General features: G+C 47.9%; 1 protein-coding gene across 3 annotated transcripts in view; it reads left to right on the forward strand.

Moving 5' to 3' along the window:
* LOC117018979 (neuronal acetylcholine receptor subunit alpha-7) overlaps positions 1–23,966 on the forward strand; it is a 71,660-nt gene that overhangs the window by 18,345 nt on the left and 29,349 nt on the right. For 2 of the 3 annotated variants that reach the window (XM_033100368.1, XM_033100370.1), the window contains 2 exons: positions 12,055–12,099; positions 20,620–20,729. In XM_033100368.1, coding sequence (XP_032956259.1) covers positions 12,055–12,099; positions 20,620–20,729 — 155 coding nt within the window. Of the gene's footprint in view, positions 1–12,054; positions 12,100–18,855; positions 18,970–20,619; positions 20,730–23,966 lie in introns of those variants that run through there. The other variant, XM_033100371.1, reaches the window with a different exon arrangement.

Below are 23,966 nucleotides of genomic sequence, written 5' to 3' on the forward strand. Positions count from 1 at the left end.
ATTTGGTGGGGTTCCTGGAAATCAAATCCATGCAAAAGTAAGAGTGTCCACAAAACAGTGGCCCCTGGAGGTTTCTTTCTCTCAAGTTCGCACTCAGCACCCAGACATTCATCACTATTACTTCTGTGCAAGCATTCCTCCTAGTTCGTGGCTCAGTGGTTTCTGCCCCCGCTCAGCACATCTTGTCAGTGACTCTGGGCTTGGACGTCTTTTCAGATGTCAGCATGGCACTTTCCCCTGCAGTATCAAAGTCTCATGGGTCTAACAAAGTCATTAATTTTCAGTTCATTGAGTTTTTTTTTTCTTGCTCTAAGTATGGGCATGATTAATTCTAAGCTCTTTATATTAAGCTTTGATTACTTTTTGAATCATACTTACCCTTTTGAGGAACTTGTTATACTTCCTTTATCTGAGGATTAGTCGGTCAATTCTGGAAATTTCTAAGCCACTATTTCTTTAAATTTTCTCCTTCTGAAACTTTCTTAGGTGTATATTAGATTCATTGTATCCTTTATGTATTTTAAGTATTCATATTTTCTGTCTCTTTAGCATTCTTTCCTTTATTGTAGGTCTATTGCTCAGGTTCACCTTCGGCTTACTAATTATTATTTCATACCTTTCTTATCTCATATTTAACCCATTCATTGAGTTTTTATTTCAATTGCTACTTTTTCTTTACTTTGAGAAACTTTCCTCTTGTTTTGTCTTGTTTCCTCCAAGAGACTTATTCTTCTATTGTGCTTTTGATATCTTTAAAGTATTTAATCATTTTAAATGTATGTATTCAGTGTTAACCCTTTGATATTCTCTGGTCTGAAGTTTTGGGGGTTATTTCTGCAGATTTGGTTTGCTATCTCTCGCTCATGGAAGATTTTTTACTTATATATTTTATATTTTGCATCAGGAGGATATAAAAATGGTTGTATTTTCTAAGCAAAGATGCTTTTTGTTTTGGGGGCTTTTTGGGGGGTTTTGTTTGTTTGTTTGCTTATTTGTTTATTCTCTTTGTTTCTGGTCCCTCATGTTTCACTGGCCTGGAGCAGCGTTTCTGTTATGCTCCGGGCTTGCAGATATCCCAGGCACTGTGCGTTGCTCACATTTGACTTCTCCATCAGAAAGAAGGCCCATGCATTTTTTTTTAGGAATTATCAGTCCACACTGCCAGTACAGACTGAGAAGAGAAACTTTTTGTTTGCTTGTGGCAGTGGGCTCTTTCAGATCCTCAGGACCAGTGGATGGATGTGGAGTCGGGGGTTTGGTTCAGCTGCCCCAACCTGCGGGATCAAACACTTGTCTTCGGTCCCAATGAGGCACTGCTCAGCTCTGTGAATATAACTGGCCCCGCTTTCCTCACCCCGTGGCTCTGCCACGACCTACTCCTGCACTTACAGCGTGTTTTTAGTTTCCTCTTGGATTTTTTTTGTGTTTGAGGATTTCTCTTACTTTCTTGTGAGATGAGGTTTGCATTTAAAAAGACACTTGTTGATTTCCTCCAGCAAGTTTAGGTGTTTTGCAGCAGGACGGTGTTCAGACTATGGAGTCTGCTGTTAATATTTTCCTAGGACCAAAAGTAGATCTCCTGTGTGTTATCCTGGAACACTTACTGTTTTTGCCATGTCCCAGCTTTGGTTGTGGATGCATCGTTTAACTCACCCTCCCACCGCCTCCCCGCCCACCCCTGTCTCCAACCTCTTCCCTAATTGACCTAATCTCTGTGTTTTTCCTCTGCACACACTGTGATTATCCCATGGCTGCCCTTCATGCCCCTGACGCAATTTTCAGCTGGGTCTGTTTTGTTCCTTTCTGTGTGTAATTCATTAGCCATGTAATAGCGCCGTTTTGATTAAGTTTACTTATTTAGCTCTGCAGTCTCCCTTCATTTCATTTGATTAGTTTATAGTCTCGTCTTTGAAACAGTGCTTACTTTGATCCAAGGCTTTTTTAAAGTTATAGAGTACAAAGAACTCATGGGAAGCGTGACGTCTTGTGTGGGCTTTTTTCCAGACTCTACTTCGTATTTTAGTGATGTCTATCTGCTTGCCTTCATTTCTTCCTTCCTTCCTTGCTTTTGCTATTCTAAAAATATTCATTCACTTATTCATTCATTCATTCATTCATTCATTCATTCATTCATAGCACACTGTGCTCATGTAGCACTCCAATCTTTTTTCATCTTGCCCATGCCTTGTGAGAGTGCGGCAACACATAATTCTAATTTTCTGTGCTCTAATGGTGATAAATTATTTTTCGTATATTCTTTTCTTATATGTGGTCCTTATTTTTCCTTAATACATTAAACAAGGTAATCTACGTCATTTCTAGGAACATTAGAAGCTTGAAATAACAACGAGAAAATGGTTTTTACACCCTGCCCCTGTCTTCCATTCGGGTATCTCATCCCCTTCCCTTTTCTTCAGCCTTTTCAACCCACCTTTGTAGCAGTTCCACTCAGAGGTCTCTGCTCGGATCCCCTTATGTCTGTCTCACATCTTCAGAGGACCTCAGTTTTCATGGGATGTACTGCCACCAGTTTCTTGACAGAGGGGATTGGAAAAGCCTGATGCTGAAGCCACACACCTTTCCATAACTCGGGCACATTTTGGAGGAATCCGGCTGTGTGCACAGTTGTCGCGTTCAGTCCAGTCACACATTGGTTATGTGCTGTACTTGTTGTAAACTGTGAAGGAGAGGCTTGGGCGCGGATTCAGGGAGGATGATGGCTTAAGTACAAAGGGATATGTATTGTGTCCATCCAGGGAGCGCTTAGACAAAACATGATTTGTGGTTCGCCCAGCGTGACTGGATCTCTCTCTCTCCTCAGGCTCCCCGCCCCCACCCGACCACCACCCCTCCCCACACTGTCCAGCTCTGTAACTCGACGAGGCTCTCCTCTCTGTCAGGGTCCACTCCCATGATCCACTTCTTAGGCATTGTTCCTTCAAGTGTGTCATTCAAGGGGGCATAGGAAGGTCCTTCCTCTTCCAGAAATGGAGAGAAAATATTTCAGTCCCAGGTAAAAGCATATTCTTGAACCCCTTCTCCTTCCCTGGGGAGAGGGGGTGGTGCTGGGGAGAGAGTTCACCCAGCAGGAAGCAAATGCCACAGGCCAAGGACAGGGCAGGGGGTCACTCCCTGGTGATCCTCTTGAACCTGTACACACTGGCAGCTGGAGTTGCTTGGCCGTGGCCCTGCTCCCTCCAATATGACATTGGGCGGTGGGCTTCATAAGGGAAAGAAAATCCATTGGCATTGCCCAGATCAAGGCCCTAACGTCAGAGGCACACCTGTCCCTGTTCACCGGGCATGCGTACTTCCTTCCAAAGGAGTCAGCTCGAGGGGCCCGTTTTCCACCACTTGGTAGTATGACATAATGATGAGCGGGTAAAAGAACAAGGAGGGACACATGCTAGAATGGGGCTAATTTATTTATTTAGTAATATGTAATAGCAAAAGGCAAAGGCAATTAATAGAACGTGCTAGTGACAGAAAGTGAAGGTGGTTAAGACTAAACTATATACATTGATAACAAGGTCACGTCAAAGGAGTACACGTACATATAAGTTTAAGAGATCCCAACATATGTTTACTATTGATCAAAAATCACTTGGCTAAATACACAAACAACATCAGTAAGGAGTATCCAAAAGCCGTAATAAGCTCTATAGGATAGTAACTATTACAGTAGATGTCACAAGCTCACCAAACTGGGGGAGAACAGCCCTGGAACAATCGTAAATCAAAACCTTGTCAGGTCTGCAGCTGAGAGAAACTCAGGCGTCTCCCGCACCGCTGCTTGCTAGTTCCCAAGAATGCTGTTGTCTTTGTTGTTGTTGTTGTTGTTAGAAGTCAAGGTGTCTTCTGATGCTGTCAGCTGCGTACAAGTTTTCAAGGTGTTAACAATCTGAAGAATGTTGCTGCTGTTGTCATTGCTATTGTTATTAGAAGTTGGGATGTCTTCTGAGGTAAGCCATAAGGTGCATACAAGTTTCTAGATGCTAATAAGTTCTCAAGAAGGCTAACCATGGGGAACAACACTGGAGAGGCCGGGAACCAGCCAGCCCTCACCGGGTCCACGGCTGGAAGTCAGGACAGTCCCTGACTGTTGTAAGCTGTGTTGCTGGAAGTCTTCAAAATGTCAGAATAATGAAGAATTACTAATGAAAAAATGACCACATGATGAAATAATAATAATTACACTGCCAACTGGGGTCTGTCTTATATATTTTTCTCAGCTGTAGCTTAGAGCCAAGTTTCTTGTTCCTGCCTCCCCCTTGGGGAATGGCCGGTTCCGGAAGGATCTGGCAGTTACTGATATGAATGTTGTCTATCCGGCTGAAGGGCCAACTCATCCAGATAAGCAACAGGGCCTGGCAACATGCCTGTCATGTCGTCCTGATATGACTTAGCTACTTCTTCACTTCATCTGCTGATGAGGGCGAAACAGACAGAACAGAGGGAATTCTCTCAACCCCAGATCAAGAATTTCTTTAACCCTAAGCTAACCGTCACCTCACAACACGGACAGAACAACAAACATCATCTCATGTCTCCCCAACTCGAGAGAATGAGACCAAACAAAAGCAACCTCATGTCATGTCTCCCCTGCTCGGGAGAATGAGACCAAAGGGGGAAGTGACTTAACCCCTGATCACAGCACAGAAATCACCTCACATGCAAGAACAGGTAAAAGCTAATAGACAAAAGCTCACATCAAACAATGAAGGCAAACTTTCCTCAACATCTACCCTACAGATGTGTCCTCCGTGGCTTATGTGAATAAGGAGTTATACACTGACCTGTTGGGAGGCCAGAAAAATGTGTTACATTCGTGCCTGCATTTTTAAAATTCCTCAAAGATTCTAGAGATGTGGAGGGTTCACTTTGGTAGTTAAGAAAAAGCATAAGAGTCCACGGTCACTTTGGGGTTTCTAGAGGCAGAAGTTATCCAAGGGCCGTAGCCTTTTCCTCCGTGGGACTCTGGGGGCAGCGTCTACAGTGTGAGGCCACTCAGGGTGTGGTGTTTTACAGGGTCACAGTATAACACGTTGGCCTTTCTTGTTAGCACTGAACAGTATGGTTAGAAATAAGTATATGTAAACAGTTCAGCTGTGGTTGAAGAGATCCAGAAGCATAGTCGGGAAATGTGAGACCCCTGGGCGTCTGGTGCTGGACGGGGGCAGCTTCCAAAGCTTGAAGGAACTCATGGGGCATATGTTCTCCTAGAAAAGGTTCACGTCTGCTCATTCGTACATCACAGAAAAACCATTAACCCTGCGAAGAAAATTAAATGTGGACCTCTAGACATGTGCCTTCCAAGCCTGGATTTCAGTGAGAATAAAACCTATGTAATTATGGGCCACTTTTAAAAGAAGGTGGACGGAGGTAGAGAGTTATTGCCAGTTTGGGCCAACCTTCTAAGTCTTTTTTCTTTTTTTTTAATTGGAGGAACTTTGCATGGGGCGAATTTGTTTCTGATCATTAAGAGGTGGAGAACTTTATCACATTTTCGGCACTTTTCTTGTGCGACCTGTGTAACATTTGCAATGTTCTAGAGAGATGGCAATCATTGTTTTTATAAATAAGGAAACGGAGTCTCGGACAAGCTCAGTGACCCCAAGTCCACAGATCCTGAGTAGCAGAGCTCAGGGCTGCCTGTGATGTCTAGACATTTCACACTGTACCCCCAAGACACAGACCCTGCGCAACCCCCAAATGAGAACGGAGATGGAGCAGGGCTCTGCCTGTCAAGAGAGCCAGGCCCTGGGGTCCAACAACCAGGACGTTGCAAGAATGCCGCATCCTACACCAGTGGCTCCAAGCTTTTAATCTTCAGAACACCTTTACTCTCATAAGCTTATTGAGGATCAACCCTCAATTTTTTTTTAACATGGGTTGTATCTATCAGTACTTACCCTGTTAGAAATAAACACCAAGAAAATATTTTAAAGTCCATTAATTCATTTAAAATTATAATAAACCCGTGTTATGTTAACATAATATTTTATGAAAAATAACTCTGTTTCCTCAGACAAAACAAATTTAGTGAGAAGGTGGCATCATTTTATATTTTTGCAAAGCTCCTCAATGCCCAGCTGGGCTGTCTTAGCGGCTTCTGCATTCAGTCTGCTCCTGACAGCACACGTCCTGTGACCTCAGCAAAGACTCCAAGGGCCCACGAGGAAGTGAGGGTGAAGCTGGCTCGTGACTCCTAACGATTAGGAAAAATCTTTTGACTTCACGGATCGTCTGAGAGCATCTTGGAAACTCTGGGCTTCCCAGGCTATCCTTTGAGAACTGCTGTGCTGTACAGACAACAAAGGCAACCAGTTTCCGTTGTCATCGCCAAAGTGGCCTCTGTTATGGCACTGGGGGGCAGAGTGGCCTCGTGGATCAAACACAGGTATTGAACTGAACAGATCAGGGGTGGCTGTCACATTGAGCTGTGTGACCCAGAGCCAGCAGCTTATTTTGTTCCACAACTGTGATGTCATTATGCAACCCCCTCCCCCATGATTATAAAGGTGATGTATGCTCGGTGCAAAACGCCCAAATAGAACAGGGGCGTATAGAGTTAAACGTGGGAGCTCTCCCACAATCCCCATTACTGAATGAAAACTGTGGTGTGCTGACTTGGGGTGTGTGTGTGTGTGTGTGTGTGTGTGTGTGTATCACACTTAGAAAAATGCAAACTCTATTTAAGGCTTAGCCACGTAATTTTCAGATATCATTTTCTGACATCCTTGGCGGCGAAGACCATGCTCTTGTTCCTCGTTTGCCCATTTTTCTACTGGATTGTCTGCCTTTTTCTTATTGATTTGTGGAGTTTATTTCTTATGCTGGACAGGAGTCTTTTGTCAGACTTAATATTCGCTGACTCAGGGAAAATCTCAGACTCTGAATTTATTATGCTGTAAAACTGGGGCAAAAATATGATCGGTGTAAAGACTAAATGAGATAAAAGAAGTAATTCTTGTTATAAACTGTAGAGTGCTACACAAATATGAATTTAGGTTATCCAGCAATTTTTCTCTGCAAACAAGAACATAGACACAATTAGATCTCCGACTGTCTATTTTTTCTCAGCGTCTACACAAAAGCAAAGAAAAAGTATTAGAACCTCTGAAAATACCGTTGAATAATGTAACCTGATAACTTCTAGAAGAATACTTGCTGTAGAAATGCAAGACAGAACATTGCACTTTATCAGAGGGGGTGTACTCTAAGGCCGATACATAACTATTCTGGGAGATTGACTTTTAAAAGTGTGGCTACTTAAATCAAAGTGTACTTTTAAATAAAAAACACTTTATTGAGGTATGACTGACATACAGAAAGCTGTACATATTTAATATGTACAATGTGATGAGTTTGAAAATAAGCATACACCCATGAAACCCTCACCACAATCTATGCCATAAACATAACCATCGCCTCCAAAAGTATCCTCCTGTCCTCTTTACATGATTATTATTATTAATTATTATTATTATTATTTCTGTGATGAGAACACTTAACCTAAGACCTAGCCTGTTAGCAAATTTTTAAGTCTTCCATACAGCGTCATTAACTAGGCTCCATGCCACACAGGAGACCTCTCGGGCCAGTTCATCTTGCAGAAGGGAGCTTGGAACCCTTGGACTAATACCTCTCGTGTGCCCCGGCAGCCGTCGTTCTAACCCTCTGCCTCCATGTGGATTATGTTAGATTCCTCGTACGGTGGGGTCAGGCTTATTTGTCTTTCTGGGTCTGGTTTCTCTCTCTGAGCATCGAGTCCTCCAGGTCCATCCATACCGCTACAAATGGCAAGATTTCCTTCTTTTCTAATGCTGACTAATCTTCGTAAGTGGTCAGATTAAAACCGAACAAGAGGATACAGTCTCTGTCCCAACCATTCAACTGTTAATTGTATCATGAAAGAAGCCACAGGCAGTGTGTAAATGATGGGTGTGGTTGTGGCCCAATAAAACTTTATTTATAGATACTAAATATTTAATTTCATGTAGTTTTTATGTGCTATGAAATACTATTCTTTGTAAATTTTTTCCAGCCAGTGAACACTTTATCATTAGCCTGCAGGCAGTAGAAAAATAGGGCGGGTGGATTTGGCTCTCAGGACACAGTTTGCCAACCCCTGATTTAGGACAGTAATTAAAATGTTACAATGAAAGAAAATTCACATGAAAGAAAAAAAGGTATCAGACAGTTGGCTTTGGGCGTGCTTTGCCACACCGGCCTTCGGTGACTCCCTGGCAACTAGGGGTCCTGTCTCTTCCTGTGTGGTCCCAGGGTCAGGAAGGAGCGTGAGTCTTGGGGGACAGCCACGTGTCAGCGAGCACAGGGACAGCCACTGGCACCGAGTCACATTTCACAGCCTGTACAACGCTGCTCTCGCCTCTCCCACTCCAGGAGGTGGTGGGCAGCTGTTATCTCCCCATGTCCCAGAAGAGAAAACTGAAACACACAGATGCTGAATGCCTGATGATTACAGAGCTGAGACGGGAGGCGGAGGCTTTTCCGCTGGCGTGTCTCTGGTGTGCTGTCCTCCTGGGTGGGGACAGGGCCAGAAGGGCTGGAAGCGCCAGGCAGCGGCCTGAAGGTCTGGAATCCTGAATCCCAAGCTTTGGTCCTGTGCTGCTTGCTGCTCTTCAGGGATGTGCCTGCTAATTTATTCAGACTCTCAGGCCAGAGTTTGAAAGTTTCACCCCCTCTCCCCCAAGAACCCCGGTGTTTGCTCAGTGTGCCGTCCAGCTTATGGGGGAAGAGACTGTTGAATCCAAGTTCATCAGCTGGTTCGTGATGTCTGACAAGCTCAAGTGCAGTCAGGAGGCTGGTGGCTTTGGGGTCAGTAGAGGGTCATTAGGTGAGAGACAGGGAAGCCTCCTTTCTGCTGAGGAACTGGGTTTTGTCCCTAAACAGATCCTTGGCAATGTGAGGGGCGCACCTGCAGGCACTGCCAGCCAGGTCCTTCTTTCTGAAGCCAGAGGGACATCTGGGACTGCAGATCCGTCTGCCGGCTGCTAAGCCGAAGGCTTGGCCCCCAGCTGCCCGGCTCACGTAGTACGTGCAGCGACGTTCCACAGACCCTCAGGCAGAATACTTGTTCAGGAAGCAGGGCATTGTGGGCAGGAAGGGCAGGAAGCCGAGTGTGGGAGGGTGTGTTGTGGGCAGCAGGTGTGGGAGACCTGCCTCTGCAGACGGCAGGCGCTGGGTCACCTGGGCTGCGCTCTTGGTGGGACAGGAAGGGGTGTCAGTGCCCTTCCCGGGCAGGAGGCCGTCCCCTGTGTTTACAACTCCAGGAACTGGTTGCCAGGTCCTTTCTGAAGCAGGCTGGACTGCCTCGTGCCAAACTGCACTCCACCTCCCCAAAGCCTCTCCTCCCTGCTCCTGGGTCCCCTGGAGTCCCTGATGGAGCTGGGTGAGTCAGGGGGTAGCCCCAGCCCAGTGCTGCTCACCTGATCCTGGCCTTGAGCAGGAGACAGGAGGAGGGTGTGGGGCAGGGCAGAGGGGACCAGAGTGGCTCCTGAAGGGCACGCCCGGTACACTGCCAGCAGGAGGGACCCGTCTTTTGGTGTTTCAGGATCCGTGGGCGGAAACCTGAAGGCTCATCCTTCATCTCTGACCTCTGCCCCTCATCCTTTGGTAAAGTCTATCTCCCTGCCGCCTTCTCTGCAGGTGCCCTGGTCCTTTCTTCTGCGACGTGGTCACCATTTGTGATTATGGGTGTATCACTGTGGAACTGTGAAATCCCGCCCACATGTTACATTCCACGAGCTCAGGAACTACATCGGTTCCAGGGTCTGTTCCAGACTGAGAGAGTAAACAACAGCATTTCTCTCACAGTTCTGGAGGCTGGAAGGCCAATATTAGGCACCAGCAGATTCCCAGTGCAGAGATGGCGTCTTCTTGCTGGGTCCTCACTTGGCAGAAGGGTATGGGAAGCCCTGGGGGGTCCCTTTCCAAACCCACTCACGAGGCTCCACCCTCATGCGCTCATCACGTCCCAAAAGCCCACCTCCTAACACCATCACCTGGGGAATTAGGATTTCACTGGATGAAGTGGGAGGAGGAGACACTGCCCACGGGCTGAGAAGGTGGGACTCCTTGTCACGGTGCAGACAGAGGGAGCTGAGGCAGCCACCCAGTGGGTGGCCCTGGGTGGGCAGGGGAGGAAGGGGACACACAGTGGAAGTGCAGACAGCGACCCCTCTGCTACGCATCCCCTGCCTGGCGTGGCCACACTCTCAGGCGGTGGCTGGCTACTGCTGGGTGTTGATTACAGTTTCAAATGCTGTTTGGGTCCCATGCTGCTGCGCTCCACAGAAATTCCGTTTTGCTCTAATGAGGTTTCAGTTAGAATGCTGGAAAGAAGAAAGCCTTTTAATTAGATTGGTAGTAATCAAACTCCCAAACCACAGAAGCCTTTCTTGGGGAAGATGAAGACACCGGTGCAATTAGAAGAAGGAAAGCCCGCTCAATGGAACACTGGCTAATTTTCAGTCCATTAAAAACAACAACTCCTCAGTAAATCAAGGCAACAGATATATGTCCTGAAAGAGTTTCTCGGTGCTTTCTAGTAACATTGGAGATTTCAGTGGAACTAGAGGACTCGTGCAATTCAAATGTATGGCTCTGTCGGGGCTTTGCTCAGTAAAAAGTATGGATATGTGTTAGCTTCACAACTTTTCCCACCAAAAACCGTGGCATGTCGTATTTTGCAAAATGGGGTGTATTTTTCCTGTAGCCAAATTGGCAGCTTCTTCTAGACACAGCCCCAGGCCTGGGACCTCCGGGGCTTCTTCTCCTGTCCCTTCCCAGGCCTATCCTCTCTGCAGGATTCCTAGCCCCCAGCACCCACCCCCCAATCTCACCTCTCCAAGGTGCCCAGAGCGTGAGTGGCTGGGGCTCTGCATCCAAGTCCCCGCCAAACCCTCACACGTTCAACACATTTGTGTCTTAATGAGAAGCCGCATCCATTTCTCCTTTGCATCCCAAGGTCTCTGACCACGCCCCAGCAGCTGTCATCCTTTCTGCCAGGCTGGGGCTGTTCCTATTGGAGGAGCTCATGGTCTCAGTCCCTCTGCGTGTCTGCATGAGGTCATTAATAAATCCTTTCTCCTGGAGAGGGTGGAAACTGCTAATTTACAGAGCCCTTCAGGTGGAAATCGAGCCCTAAATACTGTCACACAAAACTTGCCGTTTGCGTCCTTGTGTGGTGGCTGTCGCCTGGCCGGCAGCATCCCAGTTGGAAAGGCCCTTGTTCACTCGAATCTTCTTCAGGGGAGAAGATTTGAAGCCAGTGCCGGGGCAAAGCCACAGTTGGTAGACTATCCTAAGCCCTGGTGGGGACCCAGACTTGGGGTCCTGCTGGATCCCACACCTCGGCCGTTTGGAGACGTGGGGAAAGGGGCCCTGGCATGAGATCCGAGTCTGAATGACGCCTTCATAGTCACCTCACCTCTCAGACCCTTAGTTTGCTCACCTGGGCAGGATTTACCTGCAGATGTGTGTCAAGGCCCTCGTGTGCTTCCTGGTAGATAGAGGATGAGGGGACAGGTGGGCGGGCCCACGGGGACCAGGGGAATGAGAACCACGCAGCACTTGAGAGTGGCATGTAGTCCTGTCACGGGCCGGCTCCCTTTCCTGGGAGAGCAAAGGATAAAATATTCATATTTTTATTTGTTTAAAACTATACATTCTGGTAATAAACTTGACTGAAAAATTGGACTTTGCACCCAATTTTATTTTTAAGTATATAAATTATTTTTAAAAATAGAAAGAAAAATAAGTTAAACCATTAGGAGGTGTCATCTCTGGATGGTGGGGTTGTAGGCTCTTCATTTTCTTTATGCTTTCCCAGCTTCTGTATGTGCTCTGTAATAAATGTGTGTTATTTCAGAGTGAAAAGAAAAGCTGAAGTCTGGGGAAGTGCTTGGTGCGGTCTACTTTCCATAGTCCCAACGCTGAGATTCCTACATGAGAAATTGCACAGCCCCTCTTTTGGGAACCATACAAACCGTATTTATGATTCTTTTTTTCTTTCTTTTTCTTTTAAAGGATGAGAAGAACCAGGTTCTAACCACCAACATCTGGCTACAAATGGTGAGTTGAGACAACAGCGGTCCTTGCCATGGGTGTCCCCACTCTTACTTCCGAGGTGCTTGTGCTTGAATTCCAGAAAAAGGACAGGTCCCCTGAGAAAAACCAGGCCGGTCGTCCCCACCTCTACATAGTGAAAGCCCTTCCTTTGGATGTGTGGCCCTGCATTCGCGAGGCTCAGTGCAGGCTTGTACTGAGGGGAGTCAGGGAGACCCCGGGAAATTTCAAAAGCACTTTATGTCAGACACGGCATTACAGGCGGGTCTGAGTTTAGACAGCCACAGACACACAATAACTGGTCCCCGGGCTCAGGAGCGCCTGCCTCGTCCTCCATGCCCTCCAGACAGGCGTCCTTGAACCCACAGCATTGCCTAAGGCAGAGGTCCTCACACTTCCTGCTCTGGTGACCCCTGCAACACATTTTCAAATGCTGTATTCTTCCACACGTGGATTTTTAGTTTGACATATGAAATTCTAACCTAAATTTAATTCATTGCAAATGACGCCACTTCCATCAAATTGTGAATATTGACATTTAAACATAAAACTGTTAGTCTCTATTTTGAATGGAGTCTATTTAAATAGCTAATAATTTGTGACCTAGATCACTCATTTAAAAGTACAAACAAGCCCTTCTTTAACTGTCGGATATTTTGCATGCTCCCTTTTTGCCTTTGCACTTGAATCTCTATTCCACTTTCCACATAGAATTTTATCCTAATGTGATATAATTTTATGGTTGAAAGTCTTTTATTAATCATTCTGTCTTCATTCTCTCAAATGTAAACATTTGCATAAAAATTACCCCTTCAGGAAACAAGTATTTACATATTTTTCTGGATTAACTTAGGATCACGATGATTGGTACATAATTCATCAAGGTGGTATGAATTACAAATGTGAATAAGTAGTTATTAAACATAAAATTGGAAATTCATTTCTGTACCAGAGGTGGGACTTTGTTTTAAACTCATTGATATCCTCAGAGGTGATTTGTTTTATTACTCGAATTGAGACATTGATACACACTTCACCCATCCTGTCACTTTTAAAAATAGATGTAGTAATATGTATGGTTCATGATGGAAGCTACTTTGTCACAGCTATTATTTAATTCCTTGAACTTCTTCCAGATTACATGCCAAAAATAATAGTTTTCATCAAGGTCTATCAGCTGACAACTTGGTTAGTTTTTCCTTTAATTGGAAAAGGCAAGTGTGGAAAGGAAAGAATTAAAAGAACCAAAACCCACATGACTTTGAAAGTATTTGTCACTCAGTTTTTAACGTAATTCACAGAGTATTTTGAATTGGCCCTTTGTTTGGTTCTCGGGTCAGTGTCCTCCGATAAGAATTAAGAGAACTGTGTCTGTCTTTATGAAGTGAGAGGTAAACGTGGAGGCAAAGGGGATTTCCAGAGTCTTCTTGGGCAGGTAAGCTGTAGTGGGAATCCAAGTGGAAACTGGGGGGCAGAAAACAAATTCACTGAAAGCCGTCTGCTGTACCCCATCTATACACTTAAGTGCACGTGAGACCCTTGCAGAACCTGTGATGAATAAAGCAGAAATCTTTGAGCCTTTTCCCCCTCAGGATTTAAAGCAGCGTTCTTCAGTGAACGGACCCCACTGTCACATCTGTGCCCACCTCCTCCATCTGCCGTCCTCGCAATATTGGGCTGTGCTCCCTGAAGGCCAGCCCTTTCCGCAGTGGCCAGGGTCCCCTCTCCAGACGTCTGCCGAGAACCTTGCTATGGAAATTGTCCCGATGGCGTCTAGTATCATAATAGAATCTGTGGGATGTTTTCATTAGCATCCAGACATGCTGCAGGTCCGCATAAACCTCCCGCCTCCCCCCAGAGACTCCATGGTTTCCTCCTCACCTTTACAGCAAGGTCCTGCCGAGCACTGTCCCCTGACTGCTCCCACTCTGTCCCCTTGCATTCTCAGGTCAACCCACCTTTATCTGGCTTTGGGTGAGCCAACCACTCACTGACCCTCCAGGTTACTAAATGCTGTGAGGAACGTTTTCTTCCCCCGCCCCCAATTTTTGATGAGAATTTTCAAACATACCAAAACGTTGAGTGTGCAGTAACCACCCGTATACCGCCACCTGGATTCTGTAATTAGCATCTTACTACACTTACTTTATCCCATATTTGGGCAGCTGTCCGTCTTCCTATTGATCTAGCTTATTGTTTAATGCAGTTCCAAGTAGAAGAGTGAACACCCGTGTACTTTCACCCACATATTTCAGGCAGGTCTTAGAGTTCATACATATATTTGTTCTCTTTCTTCCAAGGTAAAGCCTGCCTACAATGCAATGCCCAAATCCTGAGGGTACCAGTCAGTGAGGGCCAGGGATGTCTTCAGCTCAGCAGCCCCTCCCCTGTTGGGAGGCAGAACTGCAACATCACCCAGGTGATACCTAGTGGTCCTTACCTGCCAATACCTGCCCTACCCTCGGGAAGAACACCATTGTCCTGGTTTTCCCAGTGATTAATTTTTCCCTTTATCTTTCTGGACCCCTCAGGAGCACTTGGCAGAACTGACTGCTCCCTCTTCATTGAAGTCCCCCTTCTCTTAGTGTCCATATACCTCTCTGTTCGCTTTTCCTCCCAGCTCACCGGTGACTGCTGAGCCCCTTCTGCTGTCTCTTCGTCTCTTTCCAGCCATTCATCATTCCAGGAATTGGAGGAGCCAGTCTCTCAGCTTGAAGCAACATCTGTGAGCTCATGTCCGGCTGCCTCCCTGGTGTGTCCATGTGGACGCCTGATAGGCTCGCAAACCCAGTATGCTCCAACCGTCCCCCCTCTCCCTTCCCATGTGCCCATTCCACAAGCTTCTCCTTCTGGATCAATGGACTCTGTGTCCATTTGCTCAGACCAAAAGCCTCAGGTACTCCCATAACTCTTGTCTTTCACACCCACATCTGCTCTGGCAGCAAATTCCAGCAACTCGACCTTCAGAGTAGATCCAGGGTTTCACCACTGCTTTTACCCTGTCTAAGCCAGTGTCATCTCTTACCTCTTACCTCTTACCAGACTCCCTGTTGGCCCTTACCTCCCCTGGGGGTATCTGTTTTCAAAACAGCCGTCTGTCAGTGCTATCCTAGTAAGAGAAGACGAAGGTTCTTGCCTCGATCCTCCTGTCTTACTCAGCAGCAATGAGATGACATCTTTGAAGTGGCTTTGACGGCCCGGCCCCTCTTCCTCTCCATCACTGAGTCCTGGATGGCCGGCACTCATCACCCAAGCACATGCCCACCCCAGGGCATTTGCACTTACTCCCCCATCTGGAAGCCTATTTCCCTAAGAATCACTTGACTTTCTCCTTCACTTCTTACCAGTCTCTTCCTAGAAACCACCTTCCCTGTGTTGCCCCATACTGTCCCAGACCCTCCCCTTTTACCCTCAGCCCACTCTGTTCTCCTTACCATGTTCCTTAGTAAGCTTGGGCTGCTATAACCAAATGCCCTAAACGGGGTGGCTTATCAACAGCAGACATTTATTTCTCATAGTTCTGGGTACTGGAGGTACAAGATCATGGTTGGGCTCTGGAGACAGCCTTCTTCTGGGTTGCAGACAGGCGTCTTTCTGCTGTGTGCTCACATGGTGGAAAGAGACTGAGCAAGCTTCTGGCCTCTTCTTAAAAGGGCACTAACCCCCTCCGTGGGACCCCACCCTCATGACCTGATCACCTCCCAAAGGCCCCACCTCCAGGATCCATCACATGGAGGTTAGAGTTTCAGCACAGGCATTTCAGGGGGAGGCAGACATGCCATCCGTAGCACCTGCTTCATTTTGTTTCCAGAGCTCTCATCACTGTGTGACATCCTTTTCATTGTTTATTTGTCAGTGGGCTCTGCACCGCCCTCCCCCCACTAGCACGTGTGCCCCAGGAAGGCAGGTCCGGCTGTAGTGTACTCTACCTCCAGCTCCTAGCCCGAGGTAGGCCCTGAATAACTGTTGTGCAATGAATGGATGAAACAGAAGACTCCAGCTGCACCTAGAGGGGCTGGGATACTGTGATACAAAACACAGCCAACTCCCAAATAACATTTGGACACTGTGGTATTAGCTAAAGCTCTGGGAATTCCGAGGGCGGGTGCAAATGCTTCCTGTTTTATATAAGATTGGACCTTTCCCATTCCCTCTGAAGTACAGAGCTGCTGTTGGCATTTTCGTTACAGAGAAAGGTGCGCCTAATTGTGCTCAGGGCAGGGCTGCCTGCCTGGTGTCTCGGTTTCTAGCCGTCAGTACATGACTGATCTTCAGCAACATATACGATTGGGCAATTTTGTTTTTTAAAGAAAGGGTGTTGGTTTCCAGGAAGAGAAATTGTCACTGGATTATCACCATTGGAGTGAGTTCAGTTGCTCCATACATAAACACCCTCGTTTGGGAAAATGTCACCAGAGACCTCTGAATTTCTTTCAAGCACAGCTTAGTTCTAATTAAGACTTACGCTTGCAGAAGCCTCTGCCGCTTCATTTGTTTCCAAACTCACCTTATTAATCTCACTGACTTATTCAGCTAATCTTTTTGAGCAGCTGCTATGCGGGAAGCCTTGAAGCAGGCCATGTTTGGGGGCTCCAGGTACGGAGGAGACCCCGTGTCTACCGTTAAGGCATTTGCAATTAGGCTGTGTAATTCACAGTCTGCAAAAGGTCAGACTAGCAAGACCAAGTGACTTCCTGGAGATGCTGCAGGAGGCGGGCTGGTAGTGTGGACAGTGCGGTTCGCCGGTGGGGGAAGGCTTTGGGCTACAGAAAAGGAAGGCAACGGAGGAAGGACACAGACCCGCCTCAGTATGAGGATGTGAGCGCATCCACGTTTCCAGGTGTGGCATCGCTGGCTGATGCTCGCTCCCAGGGGCCCACCGTGTGGAACACGTGCCGGGCGCCCTTGGAGCATGTGTCCTTATGAAGCCGGTGAGGCGGGACCTGTCACTATGGTCGCAGCTGTAACACTGGATCCCCACTGAGTTTTCAGGACTCACAAGGATCTTGGGTTTAGAACAGACCTTAGTAGTTACCTAATCAAAACCTCCCTGCCCCACCCAGTGTTTCCATCTGGAAAACCCTGGCCTGTCCACTGCGGCCACAGCCTGGACGTGGGGAATGCAGATGTCATCATGGCAGGCCTTGAAGCTGCCCAGGGCTGTTTCTAAGACAACTGCCACCTTGAGTCCTGCTCTTTGTGTTCTCCCACTGGTGACCAGCCATCTGAGCCAGCCCGACTCTAATGGGTGGCTACAAGTGTGGTTCCATATTGAAGGCTAAGAGGCCTGAGTCCCGAGGGAAGGTGGACACGTGGGCAGGATGGGGCTGGGGAACCCAGGAAATTGGTTTTTCTCTCCCAGAGTTCCTTGTTGCTGAATTCCTGTTCTGAAAATCTGAACCCACATAATCTTTGCTGCAGGATATTTTAAAGCAGAGGTCAATATTCTGCAAATGATAGATTTTTCTGTAGAGTCAAAATAGAAGAAGCAGAAAGGTTAAAAAATTAAAGTAATAAATTCTTTTTGAACTAGGGTTTATGGGTTTTGTTTTCCCTCCTGTCACTGGGCCTTGGTTCTGTCTGACTTGCTGGTTTCTTAGCCTGAAGGAAGAAAAAGCGACTGATCTCCGTATTTACACTTTGTAGCCCTAGGAGGAAGCAGTTGGTGGGTTTTCTCTGTAGACTAGTTTTATTATTTGGAGAGGCCTGTCAGACATAATCGGATTTAATCTATGAGGAGAAATGGCAGAAGCCATTTCAGTTTCTGAAGAGACATACCCAGACACTCGCATTTGCTTTAAAAACAAACAAACAAACAACCAAAAATCTGTCTTATTTTGGAATTTGACCATTCTTCTGGCTTTACGTTTCCTATCCGTATTGTTTCCTGGTTTGTACCTCCTAATTCTGATTATAGACCTAATCGCATTCACACTGTGGAGTGTTAGACTGTCATTCATGTTTTTTTCCTAAACTGTTTACCGTTTTCATTTCTGAACTCTTCGTCACGTCACCTCTGATACACCAAAAGGTCGCACATATGGTCATAGATAAGCCAGCCCCTGGCTCGCTTGGGGCCACGCTGGCCACCCATGCTGAAGGGTGATGTTTCACTCATTGTGTCACACTGAGAAAAAGACAGCTTGGGGGACAAGGAAAAGAAGGAGGCCCACTTTCTTCCTCTGAGATCATAATTGTTCACTGAAGAATTCTCAAGACATATGCGCATACGGAGCTTTTGGACACCAAATATGTGGTATGCTTCCCACTAACAACCAGTTTTCTGATTCTCCGGACACCAGCTGCTGTCCAACCATTTCATTCTGTTCTGACACCATCTCCCTGGAGATGTATCAGATCCCACAAGTTACGGGCTCATTCCCACAAGGCTGCCCCCCACGTCAGATGCCAGCTGCAAATGGGGTACCCAGGCCACCCGCACATCCATCCGGCTGAGTTCAGATTCAGAGTTTCCCACTGCCCCCTCTGAGGTTCTCTGGGCCGCAGTCTCCTCTTGTAACTGGGAGCAGTGACCATACTGACATCGTGGATTGTGGTGAAGCCACGACACTGAGCAAGCACAATGGCCGGGATGTGGGCCCATGGGCACGTGCCCCTGAGCCAGTGCACGTGTCGGGGGAGACAGATGTGACGTGGCTGGGGAGGCGTGCTGCAGCGCAGATGTCCTGCCATTAGACCAAGCGCCCCCACTTCCTTGCCTTCCCACCTTTCAGCAGGCAGGGGACGAGGTGCAGGCCCCCCACCCCCACCTTCCTGGGCAGTTCTGGAAGTGCTAGGGCCCTGATCGGCAGGGTGGTGAAAGTGACAGCGACAGGCTCGGTGATAATCGGTTCCTGACCCAGAGAAGCATCCCAGGTGAGACATGAGATCCTGGAAAGGAAAGCAGAGGTGCTGAGTATGAAAGGGCTTATGCAAAGAACGGGAGAAAAAAAGAAAAAGGGAAACGGTGCAGAGAGAGTTTGGTGTCCAACCATTCCTGAAAAACAACTTGGACAAGACTGGCCCTTCCTGGGTGCTGCCCTCCCCTCCCCCAACTGCACACCCACGTCACAAACATGGGCCAGGTGGGTCTCTATCCCAGGTGCCTCCGCACGCTGTACGTTAGGCACATCCTCCCTCTCGGAGCTCCACGGTTGTAAAGTGATGTCACTCACCTGGACATCTCTTGTGTGACTTCAGAGAGTCCCACAACTGGGACAGCCTTTCTGGGCGCTTGCCCAGCCTCCCCAGAGGGTGCTGGGATCTCTCCGACATGCCCTTTGACCCCATCACCTATCTCACTGGCTCTGGGCCCACAGCCCCTTGCTGCAATTCCCAAATCTCAGAAGCTCTGAATATTAACTTTTTCCCCCCCTCCCAATGTGGTTTCTGTAACTTTGCATCAAACGCATCGAGTCTAAGATCAGGCTGAAACCAATGTGCATTGGAGGCATTTTTGGTCTCGCTTAGTGTGGAGGTGCGTGATTTGCTGCGGAAGCTGTGATGTGTTTGACCATGGGGTGCCGCCCTGGTCGCAGCTGGGCATGTTGCAACACACATCTTTATAAATCCGAGAAAGTCTGAGCTCCAGAGCACAGGTGACCCCAGGAGGACTGGACACAGGGTGGGGACTGCAGCATGGCCCAGCCTGATTAGGACGTGCTTGTACGAGCCTCTGAGTCCAGCCCCGCCAGCCCCGCGACCCCAGCTGGGAGGTGCTGGCTGTAATTCAGCTGTAGCACGGTCCCACCTGAGCAGTCTCTACAGAGCTAGTGGACCCAGGCAGGGCTGGTGTGCGTGGTCCTGGGACGAGGGATCCCAGGCACCGGCCTTCCTCGGGCAAAGGTCACTCAGGAACCGGTTTAGGGCCTGGCCCCAAGGACGTGCTTCGTGTCCATGGGTTTGAGGATATTTCCTGCATCCTCACGTGCACTGTTGTCTTGAGTCAGCATTTCACCACCAAGGCCAAGTGTGTGCATTTTGGGGCTGTGGCATCAGAAACGCTAGTCCTGCATGAAAAGGAGAATTCAAGCCCCAAACAAGCACTTGGAAACTTCTGAGAGGGTCCTCTGCAGCTGTACCAAGTTGTTTCATGGAAGTAAATACTCTGCATTTTTCAGCCTGGCTCCTATTCCAATTGAAATAAGTGAATTTATGTTTACAAAATGTCCTTATGGAAAACTTTGAAAGCAACACATTTATTCATTTGACTAGAGGAAACCCATCTGCTGAGGGAGGGAAGGGCTTGGGGACACGCACTGGGCCAGGATTAACTCTAATGCCATCGTCTGAATGTGGTCATGGTGTCAGCAGGAACTTAGATGTGATTTTTATACTATTCATGGTCATTTTGGAGGGGGATGATTTAATTCTCAATTTCTTGGTGTTTTACACACAGCCATTCAATTATGTAAATAAATGTCTGTTACTCTTCTTGGCTTTGAGCTTACCTAATAATCTCGTAGAAGCCATATTAGCAGGCAGGGAAGTATATCCTGCTAATGTCGTTGTGTGTGTGTGTGTCAGTCCTGGACAGATCACTATTTACAGTGGAATATGTCAGAATATCCGGGCGTGAAGACTGTGCGATTCCCAGACGGCCAGATTTGGAAGCCAGACATTCTTCTCTATAACAGGTAAGCACATTGGATGAAAGGGAAAATGCTTCGCTCCTTGCTTATGTTTAACAATCAAGTGTATCGGCGTATTCTGTAGATGTGCCAGATACGTAACCTATAATTTGGGACCTTCGCACCCCACGAGGTTGTGTAAGTGGCCAGGCCTTTGAGAAGCAGCTCTGTCCCCTCTCCGGTGTCCTCTGCCTCGGCATGCAGGCTCATGTAGGGCGTAGGGCTGTGTAGCAGTTACCGTCACAGCGGGACACATGCTGGCCCATGGGGGGCCTGGCTGGAGTCCCAGGCTGGGACGCGTCCTTATTGGTGCGGCCCCCTGGTGTACTGAGCGAGTCCTGTGCACAGGGAGCTGAGTGCCTGAGGGCTGTCATGTCTAGCTGTCCTCGGAAGCTTGTCATGGAGGCTGCGTGCCTGCCCGAAGAAAGGCAGGTAGTGGTCGGATTCTAGTCGTCCTTCTTCTGAGGTCAAGCAATGAGGGATTCATCAGGAATCCAAGGCTGTCCGATTTGTGGACCAGAAGCCCCAAAGGCTGGTCTCCAGGCAGGGTCAAGTTCTAGAAGCACTAAAATTCTTTGCGAAACTGCACAGTCAGATAAGGAAAGGCAGAGCATCTCTGCAATCAGGCCTAGAATGTGATAAACAATATTAAAAATGAGGTATTTGTTAGTGACAGCCGCTGCCTTTGGTCCCACCTGTGCCTTCCTGATGCAGGAAACAGTACGACCATGGACCACTGCCCTCTGTGGTCACCCGGTGACACTCCCCCCCACCCCCCGCCCCGGGACCCGCCGATGTGCTTGTCCTACACTGACTGCTTCTGGAAGCCTGGCTGATTCCATTTCTTGTATCCACTTTAATTCTTTCTCTGTCTTTCCTGCTGGCAATCACATTTCATTTGAATCAATGGTCCTGTCTCTTGAAGAGTGTCCTCTTCTGATTTCCTGCCACTCTTCAGCTTCTTAATTTAGTTCAGACAACGGAGCTTGGACACATGTCGAAAGTCAGAGGAAGTGTCCTCCTAGTGAGCAGGTGAAACACATGAACTCCCACCGAGACCACAAACAGGGTACTTAAACAACAAAACTTTATTTTCTCACAGATATGTATTGTCTCTTGGAGGCTGGAGGTCCAAGATTAAGGGGTGGGCAGGTTTGGTTTCTTCTGCGGCCTCTCGGTGAGACTTTTCCACGTGGAGCAGGCATCGCCCAGCTTGGTGGCCCTTTGGGGACCCAGTGTAGGAATCCCAGGACAGCCCCTCAATCACAGTCCAGTGGTCAGAGGAGGCAGGGGCCCAGCCAGGGGCAAGGCTGGAGAAGTCAGCGCTAAATCTGCAGGGCCCCCAGGGAGGGAGGGGCATTAAGGCATGCTCTGCGGAGACCAGCTAGCCTGCAGTAAGAAAGGAAAATGGTGAAACGGGAAGGTCAGATGAAAGACCAGGGGTGAAAGGAAGGGCCAACACAGACATATCCAGCGGGTCCGTGAATAATGCCATTTTGTTCAACATCGTTTCGTTATAAAATCGATGAGATAACATAAGAACTTACCACTTGTTTATATCCGGTAGCCGGTGGGAAAACTGGTTTTATTACATGTCATTTTGCTTAAAGTCGCAGAACCCATGGACAACGCTCAGTGAGGACTAACTATAAAGAAGGTCCTGGCTGAAAGGACCAGTCAGCTAAATGCACCTGATAAGGGCCAGTAGGAGGGCAGACAGCAGGGAAGGCAAGCAGAGACCATTTCCAGACACCAAGGCATCTCGTTACCCCTGCCTGCATCCGCCGTCTGCATACAGGTCGCACCTCCCGGCCCCCGGGGTGTGGACGGGCCACCACCTGCAGCCTCCTCTGACACCCGCCACTACCAGCCAGATGTTTGTCTTCAGCACACTGATGTGTCTGGCCCTTCCCACTGTGGACGTTTACCTGAGCTCCTTGGTGTGCAGTGCTCACCCACCTCTGTTCCCTCGGACCTCAGCTCCACTCACATCTCCAGAGTCTCGGATGGGTCTCTCTGTCACGTACTCCCGTAGAAAGGGGCCCCTGTCCTCCATAGCACGTAGGGTCTGCCACCTCTCCTGGGTGCCTAACGTGCACTCAGTAAAAATCTGCATAGATGAGATGGAGGGAGGGAGGATGCTGGAATTCGGAGGAGTGAACAACATGGATCTGTGTGATACCGGTGGGTGGAACAGCAAGAGAAAAAAGGAACAGAAAATCGTACCTGTAAAACAGGAAACTGACTGAGTCAAGAAATGGACACCAGACTTACCCAAACCAGCTTGAATTTAATCAGGTTCTGACCTTTTTGTTGTCTGTTTTGGGGGATTTTGAGAAATGTTGGGCTTAATACTTTCCACCAGCTTCCAGGTATTCAAAATGATGTGTTCTGGTGGTAGGCTTACATGGTATCTCATTAACGTGGGGGTGTGTGTTTTCCTTAAGGAGGGGACGTGCCATCCTTCTCTGTAAGCCATGGCTGTGAAGGGAGCAGTGGTTCAGGAGAGGTGACGTGTCACAAGCTTGTCCCCCACGTTTCTCGCTCTGTTCCTGCTGGACGTTGGAGTCCACCGATGCGTGAGCGACTGATGACTTTTCAGACCCAATACATTCTCCATGCTTTGAGGAGGCTGGGTCACTGCAACACAGCCATTTCTGCATCATTTGTTTCTGGGACGGGCTGCTTTAGCTCCCTGATGGATGGTGAACAAGGTTCGGTGGTGCCAGCTAGCTGGCCGGCTGCTCTGAGGTGAGGATGGGAGCTGAGGAGAGCACCTGGCCAAGTGCTGATCCTGGTAGTTTCTTGCTTGCTTCATTCTGCTTTCCTCTAACCCTGTGGTTCAAGGAATTTTCTGAACACCGTCTTTCTCCAAGTGAGTAGCAGCCGGGGATGGTTTTCCCTTTTGGACAGAATGAGAGTCCTGGCTGGGATGGGCAGTTGGCTTGCAGGAGAAAGTCTGAACCCCAGGACATGTCGGCTGCCCTGTGCTGTGCAATTCAGGCAGCTGCCTCGGCCTCTCTGGGCGTTTCTGTTCTTGAGCTGCTCGGTCAGAAAATCCCATAACAACAATGGGATCTTTGATGAATCTATTTGACGATGCTTTTGTTGGCTGTGCATTTTTAGGACACTGTAGGGGTGTCAACTATCTTTCTTACGGCCTATGCAAAACCATATTTGCACGTCTGCAGGCTGTGTCTGGCTCTGAGAGTGCCATCCTCTGGCTGCAGCCCTCTTTCTGTC

Source organism: Rhinolophus ferrumequinum, chromosome 28, assembly GCF_004115265.2.
Source record: "Rhinolophus ferrumequinum isolate MPI-CBG mRhiFer1 chromosome 28, mRhiFer1_v1.p, whole genome shotgun sequence".
NCBI classification, from domain to species: Eukaryota; Metazoa; Chordata; class Mammalia; order Chiroptera; family Rhinolophidae; genus Rhinolophus; species Rhinolophus ferrumequinum.